Source organism: Notechis scutatus, chromosome 4 (genome assembly GCF_049901735.1).
Source record: "Notechis scutatus isolate UNSWTSFEM ecotype Mainland chromosome 4, rNotScu1.2, whole genome shotgun sequence".
In the NCBI taxonomy this organism is placed as follows: domain Eukaryota; kingdom Metazoa; phylum Chordata; class Lepidosauria; order Squamata; family Elapidae; genus Notechis; species Notechis scutatus.
Window position 1 is genome coordinate 24288595 of NC_142012.1, and position 25225 is coordinate 24313819.

Here is a 25225-nt window from a genome sequence, read left to right on the forward strand (position 1 = left end):
AATTATGTGGAACATTTTTATTGATACAAGATTTAGAATTAAACCTAATGTTTATGAGTTTTAAATAGTATACTAAAATTTCTGAAAAATTTTAAGTATACTATTGAAAAATTTTAAGGTCAAAATTTAGTTTAAATATTTAATTCCCTATTTGCATCTAGAACAGAGGTCTCCAAACTTGGCCACTTTAAGACTGGTGGACTTCAACTCCCAGAATTCTGCAGCCAGCTGGCCAAGTTTGGGAGCCCCTGATCTAGAATATCTAGGGCTAATTATTTAGTTTCAAAAGCAATTTCATTTTGCATTCATTTTGGCACAATTAACTCCATAAGACAAATTTTGACCTGACTGAGCCAGTCCAGCCTTCTTTTACAATTAGCTCAGCCAGCAAATAAATGATGACTGGGAAAAGCAAACATCAGGCAATGATATTGTATACTATGATGCAATATTATTCTTTCAGGATCGATAATCTAGTTCTCTAAACTCTAACAGTTCTTCTTTAAACAGCTATTCTTTAAACATGTAAGCATATAGTTTAGCCTTCAAAGCAATATTCTGTTATTCTATGGGCTGCATCTTATTTTTCTCAAGCTGATTTCAAAGATCTTCCAATTATCTTTGAACCAAGTGACTCTGAGGTTATGATCACATAATATACTTACTGACATTTAAGTTAAAATTCTGGCTGTCTAAATTACCTTAATATTTGCACAATACACTGAATCAAAAATTAACCACACAGGTAAGAGGCACACAACAATCTGGGGTTTAGTCTCTAATCTAGTGCTTTCCAAACCTGGATAATTTACCCCAAGTTGGATAAAAGTGTTTTTTTCCCCTTGGGTAATGGATGATGAACCCATTACCCAATCACGACAGGAACATTTAAATAAGGACTTTCAGATAAGCACAGACTTTTTGATAAGCGGTTTTTGATTGTTGGAAGAATTATCCTTCTGGGTTCAGTTCCAAGTGAGGAAGAAAGACAGTGGAAACATGGTGACTGCTTGGAAAGATGGTTTAATGGTGGACAGGATCACATGCCTTGGGTGAAGAAAAAAGGAAGGGCTGAGATGCTGAAAATGCCTGGGTTTTATACCCTCTGTTGGGATTTGAATTTGAGCTTGTATTCTGACTGGTTGTCAGACTCCCATGGGGCCATGCAGGGGCAAATCTGTAGGCTGTTCTGAGTCCCAGGTTTGGTTGAGCCTTGCTGGATGATGATGTAATGAAAGGGCTTTAGGCAATTCCTATTATAGCTCTACCTGGAGTAGATCTTTGTTATGTAAAATAGGCTGGCCCAGGCCAGAGTAATGGTCCATTGTGGGGCTGAGTTTCTGTCTCTTTGGTGAGTTTCTGCTTCTGAGTTTCTACTCTTTTTAGAGGAAATATTCTGCCTTTTTAATATTTCCTAGGATATTTGATTCTTCTAGGAGAGGGGTAGGTTTTAATTTCCAACAGGGTAATGAAGGAAAAAGTTTGAAAAGCACTGGTCTAATCTGTGACACATTACAAGTAAAGTGTGAATTATAAGAAGCATCTTTTTTCATTCACTTCAACCCAGCTCTAAATCTAGTATGTTTGATAGAGTTATAGGGTCTGCAATTATGTTTATGATCTCTCATGGAAGCATACATTTGTATAGCAAAATAAATTGGAAGAAACTAACAAAATAGCTCGTGGGGAAAATGGAAGTGACCACTATTATTAAAATTTACTGCACTTATATTTTTCTCCCTCCCTCCCTGAATGTCCCTGCTGTACACTTTTTAAAATGCTACACTTTGGAAGCACTACTGTTTTATCAATTTGGCAAGCACAATTTAAAAAAGATTGAACAGGTTGGACCAAATACAGTTTCTAGAAAGTGACAAAGATTAGTGCTGAAGGTGGCTAGTTTAGTTTTCCACTCAGACATACAGTTTGATTGTTGCTCCCTGTGCTATACTTCATGGTTGCAGAAGGTGGTGCTGCAGCCCTTTTATATTTCATTCTATTAGAAATTGTTCCAGGGAATTGATTTTCCCAACATACTCAACAGGGTAAACATGAAAAGTTTGGAAAATGAACTAAAGAAGGGAATAAGCCTAAACAAAGTCTTGGTACGAAGCTCATCAGGCTATTTCAAAGCAGATTTCCCAATTTAGGTTTTTATTTTCTGGCCAACCCCAATGAAATATTACAATATTGTTTATCCTACAAAATGACTTGTTTATCTTTCAACTCTTTTATGAATTACACAACTGAAAAGAAACAGTTATGCTGCTTATATCGCATCTAAAGTTGTATGACTTCTTCATCTTCTATGGCTAGGCATTGTGAATGGATGAGTCAAGGAACAAAGGCTCAAGATAACACTGAATACATGTAGGCTGTATGAACATGGATTTCCATTCTGCTGGATATAGGCTTTCTCCAGTAAAAAAATCATGCCTAATGCATAGTCATCAGAATTGGAACTAGGGGAAGCTGCCACTTCAAGGGCATAGACTATAGTGCAATATCCTGCAATAATCAATACTTTTTTTCATCTTTATAATGTGAGAAATAAGTACTACTGCAAGCTTCTTTCTTTGCTTATTAGCAATCTGATACAACCTACATGCAATTTTGACTTTTGCTTTGGGCAGTTTGATGTGAATTCCTGTAATATTTTGTTTTTGCTATTTCAGAATCAAAAGCCATTTGAATTTTCACAAAAACCTAAGGAGAATCAATTGGTAATCTGCTGGGATGTCTTAAATACCACTCATTGAACTAACTATCTACATGTATAACTGTTTGGGGTACATATTAGCGCACAGTGAAAATAAAGAACTGGAGAGAGAGGTCCATGCATGGGCTGGATATGTGCATGTATTCCAGAGCTCCCACACTGCATATTCTAGCAGAAATTCAATGATTGTACGTGAGGGCAATCCAATGACAAGCACATTGAAGCTGTCTCAATAGGACTAAGTGCTTTAATTAACTGTTTAGCTATCACTTGCAGTAGGAATCTGATGCAATTAACTTCCTCGGAATTAGTCCAAAGTGCTCCTAGCTTAGTTTTCATCCTCTCAGCAATAAAACCAGGTGCTTAAGAAGTATAAATACAGCGCACATTTATTTGAAGTCTGTAGCCCTACCAGTATATTGATTTACAAAAGCTGTCACTCTGGCCCAGAGTCTCCTGTCCTATTGCTCCTCCAATGTCTCTTGTCAGTAACTACAGTATAAACAAACACAGACTGCAAGGAGTCTTGGAGGGAGAAAACCTTTCCCTGATTATGGAATATGCTGATTTTGGGGGGATCTGGATGGAAGCTTGGTTTCACGTTCTGACAAATGACTTTGTCTAGTAGAGCAGTGATAGGCCTTTTGGCACACAGAAGGCAGAAAGTCCAGCTTAACGGGACAAATTGTAAGAGAGAGCAACTGACTAAGCTAAGTAATCAAACAACAGTTGAATAGCATTGAGGTCACCTTTTCTCCCTTTTCTCCTACATCACCCTTTTCTCCACGTGGACCAGGGAATCCCTATAAAAAACGAACAAAAATATATCTATTGGCTTCTGTATATTGATATGTGGGTTTATTTATTTATTTACTGTAGAACTATATGAGATGCACCCCGGCAGCCCCACTCCCAAGAACACTGCATCGCGTAGTTTGAAACTAAAAAAGAATTGATAGAAAATTACCCTCGTTTTCCTACATGCAAATTAGTGCTGGCAATGTTCAAGGACAAATGCTTCATAGAGGTTTAGTGGCACTGAACAAATGGGCAGCAGCATTCTAATTAACTTCTTTCCGTTCCAAAGAATTTGCACAAACTGGAACATCTAACTGCAGCTTCTAATTTAATTCTGATAAGATATAACTCAATTGCAGTCAGCATGTGCAATCAAAGATGCTGTAGCAATCTAGAAACACTAGATCCTTGTGGGAACAACTTCCCTTGAGGTTTTCACTGTTTTAGAATGCAGTGGCAGGCTTTTTTTTAAAAAAAAATGTGTGGTTTATGATAAGATGATTAAAACACCCCAAATCTTGGAAGAGCTGTTGCTGTAAATAGGAGTTGCCTTATAGTGATGTTTTGATGTGGCTGCATTTCCAAGCACTAACTGACTGCATTTGTAAGGTTTGATGCACTTAGTAATATGCTTATAACAATACAGAATTGAATGAACATTTGTCATTCCGTGGTCATTTATCCGTGCTCTAGTTAGCATCAATTGCTGCAAAACCATTAGGGGTACTATTTATGGCAGTATTATTATTTTTTTCTCTAGTATTATTTTAAGACAAACAACAGTACAATGTTGAGTATAATCTCTGCATGATTGTCATGCATAGGAAATGGGATAATCTTCAACATGCTGTAAGCATGCGACTATTTATTAGAAACAAATGTTTACCTACCACACAGACAAATAGGTGATCAATTATTACTTACATCAAGGCCAGGTTCACCATCTTTGCCCTATTAAATAACCATAATAGTTTTGTTAAGCTTTCAGGCTCTTATAAAACTTGAGAGTGGGGTTAAATATTTGCCTGGATTATTCAGATATGTGCTGTGTACAAAATACAATTTTGAATCCAAAACTGACTTAAGAAGAAGCTCTCTGAATGAAGAACGATCACATATGGTGCATTTATCCCTTTTATACTGAGTACTCTTTTAAACATGAGGAAATATTTAGGTATCACTTAGGGTTATTATTGTTAATTATGCTTTTGTTGAAGCAAAATAGTATGAAATAGTGAATTATGATATATTTCAGCAAACCAGAGTTAATTATTTGTTATTTTAGACAACATGTGAAGCAAAACATGAAAATAAATTCTTCTTATTCCAAGTTCTGATAGAGCACAGAAAAGGAAGAGAGTAGAAATCCATGGCACTGAACATGTTCAATGATAATTAATATCAAGCAATTTAAATGTCAGGGAATGCCATATATGTATGTTGATTATTACATTAGAACTCCTACTCAGGTTACTCTGCAAGTATGGGTTTGGATAAGGCAAAATGTCATTTGAGTATATTCTGTCTTATTGATCCTTGGGATACTGGAACTCTTTAGAATTGAAGGGCATCTGCTAACAATCACACCACATACAAAGAGGGAAACCTCTGAACATGTCTAATATTGGTCAAGTCATTTTAGTAGCAATACAATCACTAGAAGAAAGCTCAGAAGCATCTAAAAGAATGCAAATCGAGGCTCAAAAAAGCTTATGCCTCTTAATAATATTTATTAATCAGAAAGGGTGCTACCTGATTCTGATTTTTTTTGTCACTAGAGACTAACGCAGAACACTTCCTGCAATATCTATCTAGTTTTTTTTGGAGAATATGAACTGAGGGAGCTGATTATGAATATGATCACTTTTATACAGTCGTAGGATCTGTTAGGGTGGACATTTTCCGACTACCCTGAATTAAACAATAGTTAGTAAGAATAAATATTTATCTATAAGACACATGGAGAGATAAGAGAATGCTCAAAAGTTGGGAATTATCTTTCATGACTATTTTCAATAAATATTTTTACTGAAACATTTCTACTGAAATAGTCACCTGAATTGCTGAAAAAATTACTATGAAGTCACAAAGCAAGCTGGCAAAAGAACAAGGGTTTCCATTGTCATTGCAATGAAGTGTGGTTTGAAATCTGAGACAGATGTTTCCAGAGCACTGCCAGCAGACTTAATCTTAATCTAAATGGCTAAAATGCTTGGCAGCAGTTCCTCAGGTTTTCAGACAAGCTGTTTTGCCTCAATTGGCTGCATGCTTTACCAAGGCACTACGGCCATTCTGCAGCTTAGTAAATTCCTCTGTAACGCACAGTGATTCTCAGTAACTGATACAGAAGCCAGTACTACCATGTTTGGGGTTTATTCTTTTTGAATAAACACAGCACTTATCTGACAGACACTGTCAATGGATATGAACTTCTTTCACGCTCTTTTATTTGCAATACATTTTCTGATATTAAATAATGCTATTTATCTAAGGGAGATAGGTGGTTCAAAAATGTGATAGGTAGATAGGGAGATAGGGAGGGAGATAGATAGATAGATAGATAGATAGATAGATAGATAGATAGATAGATACATTTGATGGAGGAATGGGTAAGAATAGTAAATTATTCTAATTTACTACTGTCTAAACAGATATATTTTTTAAAATAATGTGCTAAATACATTTATTAAAAAAAATCTAAACCCATAGTTTTTACATCTAAAAATTGCATGATTCTTGGCTTAGATACTCTTTGTGTGGTTTGCCTGCTGTTTTTCTCTCCCTTTCATGTGTGTTTATACACAAATAGTTTCATTTGCAGTTTGAATAAATGATATCGTGCATGACACAAAGAAGAATTAAGTATATTTCAATCTTTAAAACTTCCCACAAAAATAAACAACATCAAATTCCAGTTATACATATAAATATATGATTCTTTAGTATTCAACCTATAGAAAAATATTTCTATTTCAAAATATTTATTCTAAAATTATACTGATATGGAGATGTCTCCTCATTTTATATATGTCTACATATAAATATATTTCTTATAAAATATACATCAAACAAAATTTAATATCTGCACATTATAAATACCTGCATGCTAGCAAAGTTTAATAATTGCTTCCAGTATATTGCAATATTCAAGGTAGTTACTTATATCAATCTTTCATGAGCAAAGATACTTTGCCTGAGACATTTAATGAAACAAGACAATAATGTAATTGTGTAACATTTAAAAAAACAACGAAACTAACTCTTATCAAATTTGCTTAAAATGCAAATTAAAACAGAACAGCATAAAATGGTTTGCATAATTAAGACCTGATTGCTCTTTCCTCTGGAAAGATGTGTGAGGTTTTAAAAAAATAATCTAATATTTTATTGGCACAAATTCATACCATTATAATTTGACGCCTAAGGATACCTTCACAAAATTATACAAATGGCAGGAGCAATACAAAAGAGTTGATATTCAATATTGTTTTTTCTTATTTTGTTCATTTCAAACCTACTTTATTATTTTTACAAAGTGCGCTGAAAAGATGAATCTGTCTAAACCTGAAATAAGCAGATAGTCTCATGAGCCATGACTTGCTATTTAAACTAATTGCATTTCTTTATGATGAAAAGTTATTAAATGTACCAAGATTTAATGAAGGGTTTTACAAATATTGCACTTCTGAAAAACCATATAACTTACAGGCAAACCATATGGTCCTCTGGGCCCAGGATCTCCTGCAACTCCTTTTTCACCCTAAAATATAATAATATCAATGTTGCTCATATATAGTAAAGAGATTTTATTATGCAATATGTTTCACTTATTTCTATCCTTCACAAAATCTCCATGTTTGTGTTCAGAAGCCTTTGGCAGCTCAACAAGACATTTAAGGATTCCTTTGGAAGAAGAAATTGTTTGTTGTATTTTAAGAGAACATGATAAGTTATTAAAATTATTTATACTTGTGATGAAGGGAAATCATTTATCTATATATTTGTTTTCTTTTTTCTTTACAATATTCTTATTTTTGATTTCAGTTCTATATCTATTTTTCTTCTCTTCACCTATTTTTCTTTTTTCTAGTTAGTTTGTATTAGTTTCTTATTATTGTGGCTGTAATTTTTTAATAACATTGCTGGTAAAAAGAAGCCTTAGGTAATTCAAGTGGAGAGATGATAGGTCTATGCTCACTTCCTCTTATTTATCTCTAAGGCAAAGCTGTCTTTTGTATGGATATAATAAAAACCTCAAGTATTTATATTATTCATAATGTTTTATTAGCATCCTACTCTTTCTGATGAGGGAGCTCTTAGCACCAAAACGACAATAAAATTTTCTCTGTTGAAACAAAACAAAACAAAAACAAAAAACTGTAGCCTTGAATTGTGCAGTAAATAAAACAGCTTCCTATTAACATATTTAAAGACAGTCTGGTGCTTTTGCATTTGTGTAAGAATTATAATATTAGTTAGAATGTAGATTTTGTAACCATTATCATCACCATGATAATCATCTTTGTATGTCTTCTTATGTTGTGAAAACCCAGTGCTTTTAGCTGGGTTATTGCTCGAAGTATTGTGTAACCCTAAAGTATGGGAAAATTCAGTAATTAGATTAGGCATTTGGTGTGAATGCAACCACCAAGTATTTCAATAAGTTATTTGAACAGAACACAAAAATATACACTATTATTAAGGTATATTTGCACATCTCAGACATGGACTCACTCTGTCTCCCTTTGGACCTGCAGGGCCATGAGGACCAGCGGGACCATCAATACCCTAGAAGAGTAATAAAACATGATCTGAAAAAGGTTGGGAATACCTAAATTAAGCTTTATATTAAATAAATCTATATAGAATCAAGCTTGATGTCAACAATTGAGAACATGGATTAGAACGATGGTTTAGCTGTTGAGATTCCAAATCTCTTGATTCCTTTTGCAGACTCAGAAATCCCACTTGTATTCCTTAAAGCTCTGTGGTGCTTCTTTCTATCTCTTGAATGTTTACTTGCTTGTTCAGATTTATAGTATGTAAGATTGAAAATGTAGAGGGATCTTTTTCTAGGAAGAGTTAAAAGGTTAAACAAAGGGAGATAACACGAAAAAATCCCTAAATTCACAAAAAGACTCACAAAGATAGTTGCGACAGGTGACACACTGAAAAAGGACATTTTATATGGTCCACTAAATTGTTCTATCATTCTCTTGGAAAACTGAGTAATTTGTTTTAAAGAACAGTAGAGCTGTTATTTATAAATAAGGTGTTTATCCTGGGCATTTTGAATTTTAGAGGTTTCTCCCCCCCCCCACCAAAACTCTAGGGAGAATACCAACTAATGGTGGGGGAGCCATATCAAACACCAAAACAAATAACAATTTTCCAACATGGGTTTTGTCTTTATTTAAACCAAGCTAGAGTGGCTGGATTAACATCAGTGAACAAATAGAAAGGTGGACTTCTTTAAATTTTGACTTCTACAATTTTATTGTAGCTTGATATTATATCATGTCATTTGTTATGGACATGAGCATATGGGCTATCAATCTATAATCTGATATATATAAGGTTATAATTTTAGTTGTATCCAACATTTCCCTCTGGGAAAAAAATTAGGATATAATATTGCTAAGTAATCACTACCAAGGTTGCTAGCCTATCATTATCAAGAACTTCCCGCTAAATATCAATATATAAATAACCCAGTCAGTTCTATTGCAACAAAAGCAGGCAGTACTACATGGTAAATCAGCTGATGTGTCCACTGGGAAACAATTTGGGAGTGCAGAAGGACATAGGAACAGGAAGGACTCACCCGGGCTCCTGGCTTTCCATCTAAGCCAGAGGCTCCCTGTATAGTTAAGCGGAAGCACGGATGACAGGGATAACACGAATGACAAGAACATTAGATTAGTAACTATGATGAAAAACAAGTACAATTTCTTTTTTTATACACAGATTACAAAGTGTAACAGGAATAAGTACCACACTACTGTATTAGATAAGTTATAAATATATAAACAACACAACAAGTTTATGATTTTACTAGAGGCTATATAACGGTAATCTTATTACCTGGTGGAATTGCTTAATGAGATCAGAATTAGTCCTTAGATGCATTAGTGCTACAAAGTTCACTTGCTATAGCATTTGTTGATCTTTAATAAACACATCATTATTTAAAAGTTAGTAAAAGATACTCAAGCAAAACAAAGATATAAGTATATTTTCATAACCAGAACCAAAACCCTAAGAAAGCAGCAGTGCATCAAAAATTAAATATATGATCTCACAATAACAGATTTAAAACCATAAAATATTTTAAAATATTTGTTTTTTTACTGAATGACAATCTGTAAAAATCTCCTAGGTAAACTATTTTAGTGCTTTGTCATAACGATGACTTGTGGTCATGATTAGTATAGGAAGAATATTAAAATTAGAGCTATTTTACCAATTATTTCAATAAGTTTAACCATCATGTCTGAAATATCTGTCAAATTTGCAACCCTCACTTTGGTATTGCTGAGAGTTATATGATCCCTGTGGATATTATATGAACAAGATCAATGCAGTGCTGTCACACACATACCAAAGTGAATTAAAGATGTCAGATAGCTTTATTTGGAGGACTTTATGTATATGGGAGCCCTTGAGAATTTTCACACTTTGATCAAGCAAAGTTGTGTATTATATTTCCATTAATTTTATCAGAAGAGAGTTAAACTCTTGCTGAATTTCTACAATGGATTTAAAGGGCTTGACTTTGGATCAATGCCCCTTTTGAATAGATTTTCTCAGTTATTTTACTTTTCTATGTTTTTCATTTCAGGAAGTGAACTCTGCACTGATATGACTTATTTTGTTTGTCTTCAGAAAATCTTAACACTTCCAGAAAGCAAAATAGGGATTTTATTGAATTTCACTGACTACAAATAAATTAGTACTATACAAAGGAAAACAATTCCCAAAAATGTATACTTCTACAAGCAAATGAAAAATAACTTTGTTACATAAACTTGTTAATTAGGATACTAACCATAATTGTCTCATAAAATAACTATAATTACAGTCACTCTGCTTAAACAAAAACCTACAGTTAGCATATGGACAATCCTTGTGTGGACAATGGTTAATATTTAAACAAAACATCACACAACATTTAAATAATGGCATGATTAATGGTAGAAAGTCACATTTTTAATTAATGTTGCCAACTGACAAATAACAATGAAAAAGCAACAAATCCATATACTATGGGGTGATACAAGATTAGACTTGATTAACAAAAAGACACCAGTTCAGCATGAGATGGCTTTATATTTGCTATTGAGTAAACCAGAGTTTTGGGTTGAAAGTAGAATGAAAAGCTTGTAATCTGCACTGAAATGGAAGTATTTTACTTACTGGGAGACCAAGGGGCCCTCTGTCACCCTTGTGACCTGGTTCACCCTTCAATCCTTTAAGACCATTTAACCCTGGTTCACCCTAAATATAAAAGCATAAATGCTATTTTGTGAAGATGCTGACAGGGATACTCAAGCTGGGACAGAAGAGAGCCAGTGAAGGATATGAATATAAATCTGGTTGTTTATCAAAATAGACCATCTCACTGCTTAGATCATAAATTTTTTTTGTATGGCAATAGTCATGACTCCTATTAAAATAGGTGTCATTAAACAATCTACATAAAGTTGCATGTTTGAATCATACACTTCGGAATGTTTCTGAATAATTTGGATACAGTTTTACTGTCATTTTGCTTATTGGCAAATGTATTCCAAGCCCATTCATAATTTTTCAGACTTTCAACAAAATTAATGAAGCCAGAAAAATGTGAATGTGATTTAATCAAATCAGAATTACAAAGTATTTTTTTCTACATTGCCTTAACTGGCTTTTTCTTCAGATAGCAAACTAAAATATGCATTGTTTCATGAAAATATATTCCAAACCTTTAAGCATGGCTATTATCAGTTAAACAGAGGAAGACTGTGGTACATTGGCTTATCCTTTCTAATGATCACAATATAATAGTTACCCCAAAAGTAATTAAATGCTTATTGACAATCAAAGTTATTAAAATTTGAAGTTTCTGAAATTCTCTGATAAGGGAACTCTTTTGCTCTGAAAAAAAACCTAGATACTGTATTTCTAATTGAATCAACATTTATAATTAAAAATAACCAGGATAATTATCAGTGAATTTTCCCAATTTACAAAGAATTGATATGTAGAAATAATTCTTTACCTCTGCTAAATAGAATTTCATGACATTTCTAAAGAGGAACCATGTGTATTTTTGTTTAATTTATAGTCTTTGACAATAGGATTTTATGGTTTCCAGATTCTTAAAAAGTAGCATAAAATTTATATTGATTTCCCTATATATATATATAAACTGTAAAAGCAAGAACTATTTGGAGATTCCTAGAAAGGTACACCTGATTTCATTAAGGAAGAAGAGAACTTAGAACCAATGTGAATAAACCATGGCATATTTAATTCTTTTTAAAATAAAATATTAGAATTTTAATATAAAGTTATAGTAATTACAAAGATGCATTATAAAAAAAAGACTTTGAAATATGAAATAAATGCAAATAGCATTAAAGTTTATTAGGGTTTAAATTATTCTTTTTGGCTAAATATTGAACAATGTGTTTGCATGCACATTTAATTCCCATATATTATAAATAATATTTTGAACTGCAAGGGTGGATTTTTAAGTGGTATTGTTAGGAACATGGATTTTCAAATAAAAAGATTGGCAAAATAATTCAAAAGAATATATTCAGTTAAGAGAAGAAATGAGCTTGATTAGAAGACTGAGACAACAGTGAAGAAGAAAATATTTTTTTAAAAAACTTCTTAAGTAGATAAACACCCATCCTCTGTTTTTCTAAACTTTTCTGTAAGGTAATTCCAAATGTCATACTTTGAAATTATCACCAGACAACTAAATATTAATACTGGCTCTCCATAATTAACATTATAGAAAGCTAATTTAGCTAAAATTGATATGGAACAGACACAGGAAATTGCCATAAATCCTTATATATGTTTTGACATTTTATTTTTAGCAGCTGCTTAAAGGTTTACGAATATTTAAAAAAAAATCACAGAAAAATGAGACAAGGACAAAATTTTAAGTGCATACCTCAACATGATTAATGAGTATGACAGTATAACAAATTGGAAAAATGATTTTAGTTGTGGACTAAATTCTTTACCTTTGGCCCTGGAAGTCCATGAGGTCCCTAAAAATAAATAAAAAATAACAATTAAAGGATGCACTTCTATATTATTTCCATATATTTAGATTAGAAGGGCTCTCTATGTGTGTATGCATGTGGATGTGTTCATGTGTATAACTTATGAAGGGATGGCTGAGGAAAACTGCATTAAGTAATATATCTTATATATATTTTTTATATATATATATATATATATATATATATATATATATATATATATATATATTTATAAATAATATATATATATATATAATAAATATGTGTGTGTGTGTGTGTGTGTGTGTGTGTGTGTGTGTGTGTGTGTGTGTGTGTGTGTGTGTGTGTGTGTGAAATACCACTCATGCATCATAACAAAATCTCGAGAACCATAAAGCCTACAAACTTGAAATTTGGCACCTATGTTCCTCTTGGCTTCGAGGTGCTCACTAAGAAAGGATTTTTCGAAATGACCATCAGAGCATTAGTATTCCCTATATTATTATTATTAACACCTCTAGTGCTAAGGAGTTCTACTCCCCCTCCCCACCTGAAAAGAAATCTGTTCCAAATGCAAAACACAAGCAGAGGAGAGGAGTTTCAGTTTCACAGCAGCAACCAGCTTTAGTACAGAACAGTTGAGCTAAGCCACACCCAGGTTCCTTGCTGTCTCCTTGCTCACAAAGCAAATACTCGTTCAGTTTCCATGTTTCAGTTTCTAAACAGCTCTCAACTCTCTCACACACTGACAGGACGCTAGCCAGATGAATACCAATGGATGCTGGTAGGCAGAGGCACAATCAATTACCCCCTTATTTTCCTCCCCAAAAACTAAGCCCAATCACATAGTTTTGTAGCGAAGCATGGGTATAGAGCTAGTTATTTAATAAAAGCCAAGCCAAGTCTAACAAATTAAAAGCCTCTATCAATTTTCAGCTCCAAAATGTTTTCTAAAGATTTTGAAAATATGTGAAAAACAATTATTGGAAACAGAATCAATAGGATCTTGCTGCTTACATTTATATAATCAAAAGCATCTTTGCAAAATTACTTCTTTCGTATATCTGCCTATATTACAATTCATTAAAAAAAATTATATCACTTCCCCTCACCCGCAACTCTTGTACTAGGAACCCCTGTAATTCTAAGGTATTTGTTATGTGGACATCTAGACTTTCAAGAACAGGAAGCACTGATGGATTGCTTTAATTCATGAATATACAATAAATAAATGGATAAAAATGCTTACCATTGGTCCTGGTGGACCATGTGGACCAGGGGAACCTGGAGGTCCTACAATCTGCGTAAAATATATGCATAAATAAGTTTATCATTTTTACAGATGGGTTCATTGATCTGCTGGGACCATGCAATTAGCTGTAATTGGATGTGCTAGTGGTGCTACCCTTTGTTACAGCATGTTGTGGTTGTTTTTTTATTTCACTTCTGTATCACCCTTCCTAAAGCCCAGGGCAGTTTGCAAATTAAAATGAAAATCATTAAGCAAAACTTATGCCCCTTGCACCACAATCAGGAAGCGAATTGCCCACGGTCATTAAGCAAGACTTCATGTGACCACGATTTCTCATTTTTACTTCACCTTTCTCCATTGATTCTGTGACTTGGCTGTGAAGCCCATAAATGGCTAATTGTGTTGTTTCTATTGTTCTGATCTGATTAGTTTCATAGTTTTAATATGATATTATGTTGTTCTAATTTCTGATTGGGAGCTGCTTGGGGCTGGTTAAAAAACAGGTGGCTATTACTAATGGCTTAAATAAACAATTAATAATAAATAAATCATATTGATTGTAGGATTATGCCACGGTTGTAAATGCCTGCTGGTTATGAAGCAGCCAAATCTCGATCACATGACAGAGGGGATGCTGCATTGATCATAAATGCAAAAATTGGCCTTCTCAGCATGGTCATAACTTCCAATGGTCACTAAACAGGGCAGTCATTATGCAATGACTACCTGTAGTTAGAAAACCAAAATATTATATTTAAAGCAACACTTAAAGAATATAGGAAGACTCACAGAGGGACCTTGAGGACCTGGTAATCCAACATCTCCTTTTTCTCCTTTCATTCCATTGGATCCCTAAAAAATGTTATGGAATTATCATACATACTGTCATCAGCTGATGAACTTTTCTGCAATAAAGCATGACTTATCACGTTGCACCTTACTATTTAATCATAAGACATAATTTGTCTTATGCTTTTATCTAGCCTCATACTCCATGCAGATAAATTCAGTCCAAAGCCATTGAAAGATCATTAGGCTTCCTGACTCCGTGCTGGGTCATCTGACCTAGGCGTCACAAAATCACGAAACAGACTCCTTGTTTCGACAAAACACCTTTTTATTAGGCTAATGTGAATTTCTATTATTCACATCCAGCAAAGTCCCGACAAACAAGTCTTTCAACCACAGACCTTATCAGGCTTGGAGAGTTGCCAGGCCTTGTATGCAATGCTGTACAAGGAAATACTTGGCAAGGAGTCTCTGGGAGTCACAAACTTAGATAAGCAGATCTTCACACTGATTAAATGAATTAATTGTCTCCTGCAAATACCACTCCCCTTTCATTCCTATTTATTCCCTATGGGAGGGGCCATTCACCATCCACCAGTGCCTTTACTCCCAAGTTGACGTTTGTTCCTTAACTGTTCCCTTCTCCTGACAGCTCTGCGCATGCGCACATCAGGAACAGGCTCCAGCTGTTCTTCTGCTCCACTGATCTCCGACTCCGAAGGCAGCTGATAACTGTTGGACAGCCCTGGTCCCATCTCTGCCTCCAACGCAGAGCACTCATCTGAGCCTTCCCCAGACTCCAGGACTGGCCCTCCCTAATCTCCTCACTGTCACAACACTGGGTACCAGCTCCAGTTATTTCAAGATGTTGGGTGCAACTCAAGTCATGTAATCAGAAACTTTTTTTAGGTGTCCCTACAGGATTTGATGTGTTGAAAATTAGTTACAACTATCCTCAGAATGCCCAACTTTGAGTATGTCTATGTATTTGGCACATCTACAATTGTCAGATTTGTGATTAGTCTGGGCCTTATATTTTGATGTTAAAATAATTCTGATATTCAGAATATGCTGTTTAATGCAGGATCTTTGTCAACAAAGGCATCAGGTTGAGGAAATTATTCTATAATGACCAATGATGCCTGTCTAGAGCCTTTGACTAGATCCCTCCATACTCCCTGGAGATAACAGGAACTGAATGTGGAATTATTTGGATGCAATCCTTGTATTCTATTCTGCTATATTTTTGCAAGCTAACTTGTGGAAACTTGAAACATACATATTATATAAAAGAAGTTTAGTTACAAGAAAAATATCAGATATATTCAAATATTTTTTTTTGTTTGAGCTTGAATTGAGTTTAACATTGAACTGTAAGAGATGACCAAGCTGACCAAGGGAGGGGTCAAGCATGTCATTGTTTTGAATCCCTTCACACCCACAAGAGATATAAATCCACCCCAGCTTGAATTCTATTGACTCTTATCTACTGCCAGTTTATTTTCACCATTAGTAGTTCAGATTCTTGGAAAGAGTGTTAGCATGCAATACATCAATATTCATTTGAACCTCATTCATTGCTGATTTCCTATGCTTGATATGAACTTTAAATTTATAAACTGTATCATCACCCTTGTGGGAGAAGTGCACTTGGGAAGAATAATAAGTGCCCCAACAAACCAGCAGTGTTTTTAGTTCTTTATCTCCTCAGTGGGATTCTATATACAGCTGCTTTCATTTTACATATACAGTAAGAGCCTAAAGATGCCTGATAATATGGAAATGTTTTCATAGGAATGCTATCTCCTGTAATGCAGGAGACCTGGTCAGGCTATTAATAATACACTATAAATAAGGCTATTAATAATACACTATAAATAAGAAGGGAGAGAAAGAGGGAGGTGGGGGGGGAAGGAGGAGGAGGAAGAGAGAGAGAGAGAGGGAGGGAGGGAGGGAGAGACAGGGACAGAGAGAGACAGAGAGACAGAGAGAGACAGAGATAGAAAGACAGAGAGAGAGAGAGAAAGAGACAGAGTCAGAGAGTCAGAGAGAATACTTTAAATACTGCTTTATCAGTTCATCTCCCACTAAGTTTAATTAACATATTTATTTGCAATTTTGCTAGTTAGCTTTGTCACATCTTGGAGTTAAAACACAATTAACTGATTTACCATCAAAGTAGTTGATTTAAATGTTTCCAAAGGAAGATAAACCAACAATGATTATTTCTATACCTTCATGATTTTTATTTACACACATACAAACACATGTAGGTTCAGTACATTTAAATGTTCAGTGCATTTACACTGACCATACACTTGGAATTCCTTCCACAAAAAATTGCTATTTCTTTTCTTCTTTCAAAGCTTCCTTCAAAGCTGTCATTTCTTTGGTTCCACTAATCTGAAATTAATTAAAACTACTACTCTTTTGTCGTTGTCTTCCATTGTTGTCCTTCCTTTATGTAAATCTTTTTCAATAGTATCAAGTAACATGTTCTGAAGTATGAATGATTGTCTTTGAGAAAAAGATACTGAAGAAGTAATGAGAAATGAGGCAATCAAATATAATTTTAAACAAACTTACTGGCAAACCTGGTAGTCCAATACCTCCTTTTTCTCCTGGTATTCCAGGGTCACCCAGATCACCCTTTGATCCTTTGGGCCCCTGAAATGGCATATTTATGACAATGAACTAACAATGTACACATTATACTAACAATGTACATCAATTTGAACTGTATTAACTTCAGAAATAGAAAGTGTAATTACATTAATATCTAGTAGTATTTTTTATTCTTCAAAGATAGGGAAAATGTTCTGCAGCAAAATATTTCCTTCTTCCTCTCTCCTCCCTCCCTCTCTTCTTTTATATTATATTATATTAGAGACAAACAACCTACTCTCTAATAAACAATTTGGTTTCAGAAAAAAACTATCCTGTAATCTGCAACTCTTACACTGCAAAAACATATGGACTACACAACTCGATCAGGGCAAAGCAATAGACGCAATCTACATAGACTTCTGTAAAGCCTTTGGTTCAGTGGTACTGTAGTGGTACATTTCAGTGGTATCACTACAGTGGACCTCTGTGATCATATTAAGAGCAACTGCGTTCTCTTCGCTGATGATGTAAAGCTATTCAACACCACAGACAATACTGCTACCCTTCAAAAAGACCTTGACTATGTATCAGAAGGGTCAAACAAATGGCAACTTCAAATCTCAACAAATAAATGCTCTGTCTTACATATTGGCAAAAAAAAAAATCAAAAAATAAAATACAAGCTGAATAGTCAAGACCTTGTTGATGATCCAAACTCTGTCAAGGACCTTGGAGTACTCATCTCTAATGATCTAAGTGCTAGAGCCCACTGTAACTACATAGCCAAAAAGGCATTAAGAATTGTTAACCTAATCCGACATAGCTTTTTCTCTGGTAATATCACACTACTAACTAGAGCATACAAAACATTTGCTAGACCAATACTTGAATGCAGCTCATCAGTCTGGAACCCACATTACTTATCTGATATTAACACAGTTGAGAAAGTCCAGAAATATTTCACAAGAAAAGTTCTCCACTCCTCTACTCATTGCAGAATACCTTATGCCACCAGACTTGAAACTTTAGACCTAGAAAACCTGGAACTATGCCTCCTTCAGTCCAATCTAAGTATAGTATATAAAATCATACATTGCAATGTCCTACCTGTCAATGAATACTTCAGCTTCAACCATAACAATACAAGAGCACACAATAGATACAAACTCAAGGTAAACCGTACCAAACTTGAATGCAGGAAATACGACTTTAGCAACAGAGTGGTCAATGTCTGGAATGCTCTACCTGACTCTGTGGTTTCTTCCCCAAACCCCAAAAACTTTAACCTTAGACTGTCTACTATTGACCTCACCCCTTTCCTAAGAGGTCTATAGGGGGAGTGCATAAGCACACCAACGTGCCTACCGTCCCTGTCCTATTGTTTCTTTTTATTTTTCTTATATGTATCCATTTCATGTATTCATAACTATGTTTATACTTATACCAGTTGTCTTATAATCGCTTGATAAATAAATAAATAAATATTCAATTTTTAGTGAACCAATATCATATCATATTCCTTTATCAATAGTAATGTCATTAAAATGTTCAAGTACCTGCTCTCCATCAGCACCAGGTAATCCTGGTGATCCAGATTCACCCTGCAAAATAAAATCCAACTCCATCTTAATTCCACAGTGGTAATTATATCTGGAATATAATGTAATTTAATACGAAATAAATAAGTCTGCTTGATCAATGTGCTTTCTCCTTCTTGCTTCTTCCTACAAGGAAGAAATCAGAGGCACCTACTTCAATTTTTTTTTTTTTGGAAAATTTTATTTGGGTTTTCACAAAAACAAAATACAAATAAAACATCTTTTTTGGGAAATAGCATGGTCCCAGGTTATCACTTCTTCATACAGACACAAACTCAGTTTCATGCTTATTTTTATGTTCTATTCCATATCTTATTACCGTTTTATATTTTCTACATAGTTTTTCCCCTCTTTTAATTTTCTCAACTTTATTTTAATTATCTCATCTCAATTCAAATCATTATATTTATACTTTTGTCTGTCCTGTTGCAATTTCATATTATCTTTTCTCATTAAACAAATTTTCCCCTGTAGTTACTAATTGGAGTATGACACCTTTATATCTTTTAATTTTATCCATTCAAACTCTTATTTAAGCTTCAATGTATACCTTTAAGATTATAGCATTCAATGTAATACATAACTTCCAATCGAATTCTGCTTGGTACATTCTTAAAATACACACTATATTCTTAAAAAGAAAAGATTATATATATATGTAAATAAATCACACATTCCATTCCAATTCAATTCTATCATTAATATTCATTAAAATCTTAACTTCTTTAACATTTCTTTTCAATTAAATATCATACTTCCTTGGGAACACTTATAAACTTTCCATAATTAATTCTTTTTTTCCCATATTTCTCACTTACATTTTTATAAATCATTAATAATAATTAAAATGTTCCCATCCTTTCCTAATTTAATTATCCCATTCACTTTAATTCATTTATTTATTAACAAACATTCTACTACATTACAGTGAATATTTTATCCACCATTTTAGTCATATTTTCTAAAATTATTTATATTTGTAATATAACAATGCTATCTTATGTACCTTTGCAGAATCCCTTTTACAATTAAATTTTCACCCATTATCTCTAAACAGGCTTATGGTTTCAATCCTTATATCTTTTCCCTGTTTCTCTATATCTTGTTTCTGTCTTTTACAACTTCTTTTCCTTACCTCTTCTTCTCCCTCCACTTTTTACCCCCTCGTCTCTCTACTTCTAATTCTGTAATCCCCTCTTCTGTTGCTTTCTAATATTATACTTATCTTTCAAACTCTTCTTCTTTTTGGTTGTTTTTTCTAGTCTTAAACCTTTCACTCTCTTCCCCCCCTTTCCTTCCCCCCCCCTTAAAATTATTTGATCATTAAAGATGGCTTCATCTTTGTCCCGATCTTCTTGTTCTGCAAGCGTTTCTTGTTATTTCTCATAGTTCCAGATCTCAATTTCTAAGAACTGAAATACAAAGCCAAAAGAACCTCTCCCTTCTTGTGCATCTTCTTTCCATTTTTAAGTTCCATTTCAGTTCTTCTAAGAGTGATGCCATTTTAAACACTTTTAAACAACCAACCGATTAGTTTTAGTCATTTATATGCAAAAACCAAAAATCACCAAGTAATCCAAATAACCCAAGGCTGTTTCTTCTTGCTTCTTTTTTCCACTTTCTCTTCCTGGGGTTCTATTATTTTGTTTCAGTTAGGATGTATCTTTGGGGAATCTTGTTAAAGTTTCACTGTAAGTTCCTTTTAGTTACAGTTCCATTCCTTAGTTCCAGGCAGTCTCCTCCATTTTTCCAGATCCTACCCTTTTATTCTTTTTTTTCTCCTTTTCTGCTTTTAAAAACTTTTAAATATCCAGAAATCTTTATTATCCCTTTGACTTTTATTTTCAGCTTAAATGTCTATTAATGTCAAAGTGGATTTTTTTTTTCAATTTCTTGCTTAAGTCTCTTAGCTGTCAGTATATGAAAAGGAAGAGAGAAAAAAACCTAATCCTTTCCCTTTTTTCTCTCCTTCGCTGCTTCAAAATCTTCTTGGGAACAATGGTATTTAGTTTAAATTCCAGGGTACCTTACGTTTTTGCTTTTTCAGTTTAACCCAGTTGACCAAAACTTTCTCTTCTTATCTTCCTCCTACACATTCTTTTCCAGTTCAGTTCTTCTTTGAGGTGGCCGTTTCTGACCACCGCTGCAACCACCTTCGGGAAAGGGAGCAATGGCCAGCTGGGGAAAAGAGATGCAGCTCTCCTCGACCCTGCTGGCAGTCTCCCCCCTCTTCACTACCTCTAAGGGGTGGCTTAGCTCCGAAACCAGCCGGCTCGGGGCACTCCGGTGGCGAGCACAGATCGAAACCACGCACGATCACGGATTTCGGTCTGTCGCCGAAGAGACTCAAACCGGAAGCCTGGCACCTACATCAATTTTTGAACTAACCAATGTTTGTCATTTAGTTTGAGCTAGAAATTCTGATTCACTTCCAAAATATGTTTTCTTGAAACAAACAACAACAGCAATAATCAGTTGTCAATAACAAAGACAAACAAGTCTGGGTAGTGGATATGGCAGTGCCTGATGACAGCAGAATAGAAGAGAAAGAACTGGAGAAAATAACAAAATACAAAGACCTACAAATAGAAATAGAATGACTATAGAGAAAGGCAAGCAAGAGTAGTACCAATAGTAATAGGTGCCTTGGGTGCAGTCCCAAACCAACTGGAACACCACTTGAACACCATAGGCACTGACAAATTTGCCATCAATCAATTGCAGAAAGCGCCTTTACTTGGAACTGCTTCTATCCTGCAACGATATCTGTAACACCATCAAACATCCAGATTTGCCTATCCCAGGTCCTTGGTAAGGACTTGAGAGGTAGACAAAAATGCCAAACCCAGTCTGAACTGTGGCTGACTGTGTGAATAATAATAATAATAATAATAATAATAATAATAATAATAATAATAATAATAATAATAATAATAATAATAATAATAAACAACAAACACTGGTGACTCTTGGTGTGGTTCAACAAAGTTTCTCTCTCTAATGCTTCACAAAAGACCAGGAATAAATGGATAGATCTATATTCTTTGGGACACCAAGAAATTCTTCCATAAATAGTATTCCCATGCATAATTGACTAAAGAATCTTGCTTTACAAATGCTTGGTATTTAAAATTATTTCAAAGCACTTCAATAATAATATAAGAAAATTAAATTACCATTCTGTTAAATTTGTTGAACAAACTTAGCAGGTATGCAATAATTTGTTATTGTTGAATTAAATATTTTTATTTGAATCATCTTAGTGTCTTGTAAGATCTTCAAAGCACACAGTGGTACAGACTTCACATGTCATGATTAATTATACCAAATACATACTGCTTTGTACTGATAATTACACAAATACAATTGATATGCTCACCTTTGATCCTTGCAATCCTTGGGGTCCAGGTGGGCCTGGAGGACCCTAAATATAAAATTAATTCACTATTGCAGTATTCACATATATTCATCAAACTTGTTTCTGAAACATATTCTGTTATGCAAAATAAGCATCACAACAAGAAAACTGCATTAAAAACAGTCAAGGACTAACAACATCAATGACAATTGATGACGATATACAGATAGACAGACAAAATGTGTACAATTAAATATCAGAATGACATTAAACAGCAGTGATGAAATCTGACCCTAACAAACTAAACACTTTTGGTAGACAAGACATGCATTCTGATTGTATATCAGAATGACATTAAACAGCAGTGATGAAATCTGACCCTAACAAACTAAACACTTTTGGTAGACAAGACATGCAATATGATTGTAGAATAGTAGCCAATTTACTTGATCCCTAGAGAGGTATGGCCATTTAAAAGGCTGCCTATTCCCAGTTAAAGACTAGCCATCCTGTAATATATACTACTTAACATAATGCCTGCAGGAAGAATTAAATAGAATTAATTTTCAAGGCTTCTAGGATTTTATTTTTATGTTTCTTTTTGCAGGAGAATAGGAAAATCTGACTCTTAGCACGATTTTTTTTTAAAAAGTACATTAATTTTCATTTACAACCTTGCCAAAGAGATCAAGACAAGGTAAGGATCGGGTTAAATCTGATATAGTTTATACTATGGTATCGAAGAATTATTAAGAATGTATCAATTCTATGGATTAAATAAGCAGCTGACATGATCAAAGGACACACAAAAAAATAGTGGGGTTAGGATATGTATGACAAATCATGCCTGGCTCAGATTAAAACAGCCTTTCTCAACTTTTTGCCCTGGAGGAACCTTTGAAATAATATTCAGGTTTCAGATTACCCCTGCATAAAAACCACCAAAAATATGAAACCTATATAATGCTTTACAACATGTACAACACTAGCAAAGCAACAGCCCAGCAGCTGAATCCCAGCACATAAAAATTCCAATAAATATGAGCACTAGAATTACATGGCATGCAATGTTAAAAAAATATGTATCTTTTTTTCAATCATGATCTCTTGCAGACCTTTTGTGGAGCTTAGGGACTCATGGAATCCCAGTTGAGAAGACTATAATCTCATTTCAGAAATGACTGACTCCCTAGTACCAGAAAATTATCCAGAAAGTACTGGGAGAGGAAAACTACAAGACTATTGCCCTCCTCTCTGCATACTTCTAATTAGTAAACTTGTGTAACTGTAAATCTTGTAAATAAGTCTTGGATAAAACAAATCTGCATGGAGTTCCATTAGAAAAAGTTTGGTTATTTGACTGCCTTATAGTAGGATAAAATATGGTCTGGTTGGTAATTAGTGGTCATTATTGGTTTCCAGGGTATAACTGAAAAACAAATTGCCCACTCTTTACAGACTTTTAATAGTATCTACTCAAAGGGGTCATCCTTAAAATTTTATGTTTTTATCTTTAAAAAGTCATACACCTCAATTTCCTCCAAGAGTTGGAATGGCATCACCAGGAGTTTAGGAGTTTAGGAGCTAAACTCCTAAAAATAGAAAGGACAAGACAAAGATCTAGCTTGGGTTTTTTTTTTTAATGCAAGCCTGATTGCAACAATTAAGATATTTGGGGTAAAGTTGGGGCATGCAGACTTTGATGCTGTCAATCTTTGCTCTACATGATTTTAGTCAGAGATCTTCTCTACTCTGCTATGCAATAAGCACTAGAGACTAGAAGAATAAGAATTGCCTTTGAGACCTTAAGCCCCACAATTTAATGTAAGTCTACAGTAAATCAATAATACAAGCTGTCATTTAGCTTCCTTTTTTTCCTTTCAATACTAATTAGCATTTCATGCGGAGTGCTATACAGCAATGAAATAATAAAAATCTATTTATATAAAAACTTTGATCTATAATAAATAAAATAAAGCAAAAGTTTCATTGAAATACTACTAACACCTAATTATCTTACATGAATTATAAAAGCCATAACCCATTAAAATATTATCATTATCATCATAATAACAATAACCTGCATTTATTTTGTACAACTCTAGGTGTTGTAGATAATACTCCCACTTTCTCTTTCATTACAAGTCTTTAAGGGGAGTTAGGGTGAAAGAATCTGGAAGTCACACGGACTTCATACCTAAGAATGACTAGAATTCATGATTTCCCAGTTTTCTAGTTCAGCACCTTAGTCAGTATACTAAACTGGCTTTATATTTCCTGCAAATTTCATTGTTTATCTAGATTTGGCTGACTTCAATGTCAACTCATTTTACCTGTAAGTTAATGAAAGTAGAGGTGAAGAAGGCCGATAGGAAAGTATAAAAATAGAGGGTCAGCGATGTTTTCAATTACTTAGTTGCAATTTCAGTTAATATTATTTTACACATTTTTAAATAATACAAATATTCCCTTTTAGTCATTATTTGATTTTGAATAGAAAAGGAATATTTTTAATGGACAGTGGTTGCATTGAAATTTCAAGTGACTCTGTTCAAAAATTACTTATTATGGCAATTAAATTCATATCAATTGCACTGAATGAAAAAAATACAATTTTGAAGCAAACATGTGCTGTATCTTCTAACGCAACCAATATGATTAAAAATAGTTAAGAAAACTAAGTTATAGGAAAAACCAACCTCTTTTTAAGTTATTGCATTTTAAAATTTCCACTGAAAATTACACCAATGTCTGGTTTAAATAAACATGTTTTAAAAGATCTTAGGATGCTAATGAAAGCTTGAATCCCTACTTTTTTTGCTGAAATGGCCATACTGCAGCTATTAATTGCCATAAGTAGTA

General features: G+C 33.9%; 1 protein-coding gene across 1 annotated transcript in view; it reads right to left on the reverse strand.

Annotated features, from left to right (window-relative positions):
• Positions 1-25225, reverse strand: part of COL25A1 (collagen type XXV alpha 1 chain) — a 121279-nt gene that overhangs the window by 10394 nt on the left and 85660 nt on the right. Inside the window, exons 21-29 of the mRNA XM_087962949.1 lie at positions 22385-22429; positions 18964-19008; positions 17387-17467; positions 14801-14863; positions 14009-14059; positions 12760-12786; positions 9342-9377; positions 8252-8305; positions 7224-7277 (exon numbers count right to left, since the gene is read on the reverse strand). Coding sequence (XP_087819075.1) covers positions 7224-7277; positions 8252-8305; positions 9342-9377; positions 12760-12786; positions 14009-14059; positions 14801-14863; positions 17387-17467; positions 18964-19008; positions 22385-22429 — 456 coding nt within the window. The remainder of the gene's footprint in view (positions 1-7223; positions 7278-8251; positions 8306-9341; positions 9378-12759; positions 12787-14008; positions 14060-14800; positions 14864-17386; positions 17468-18963; positions 19009-22384; positions 22430-25225) is intronic.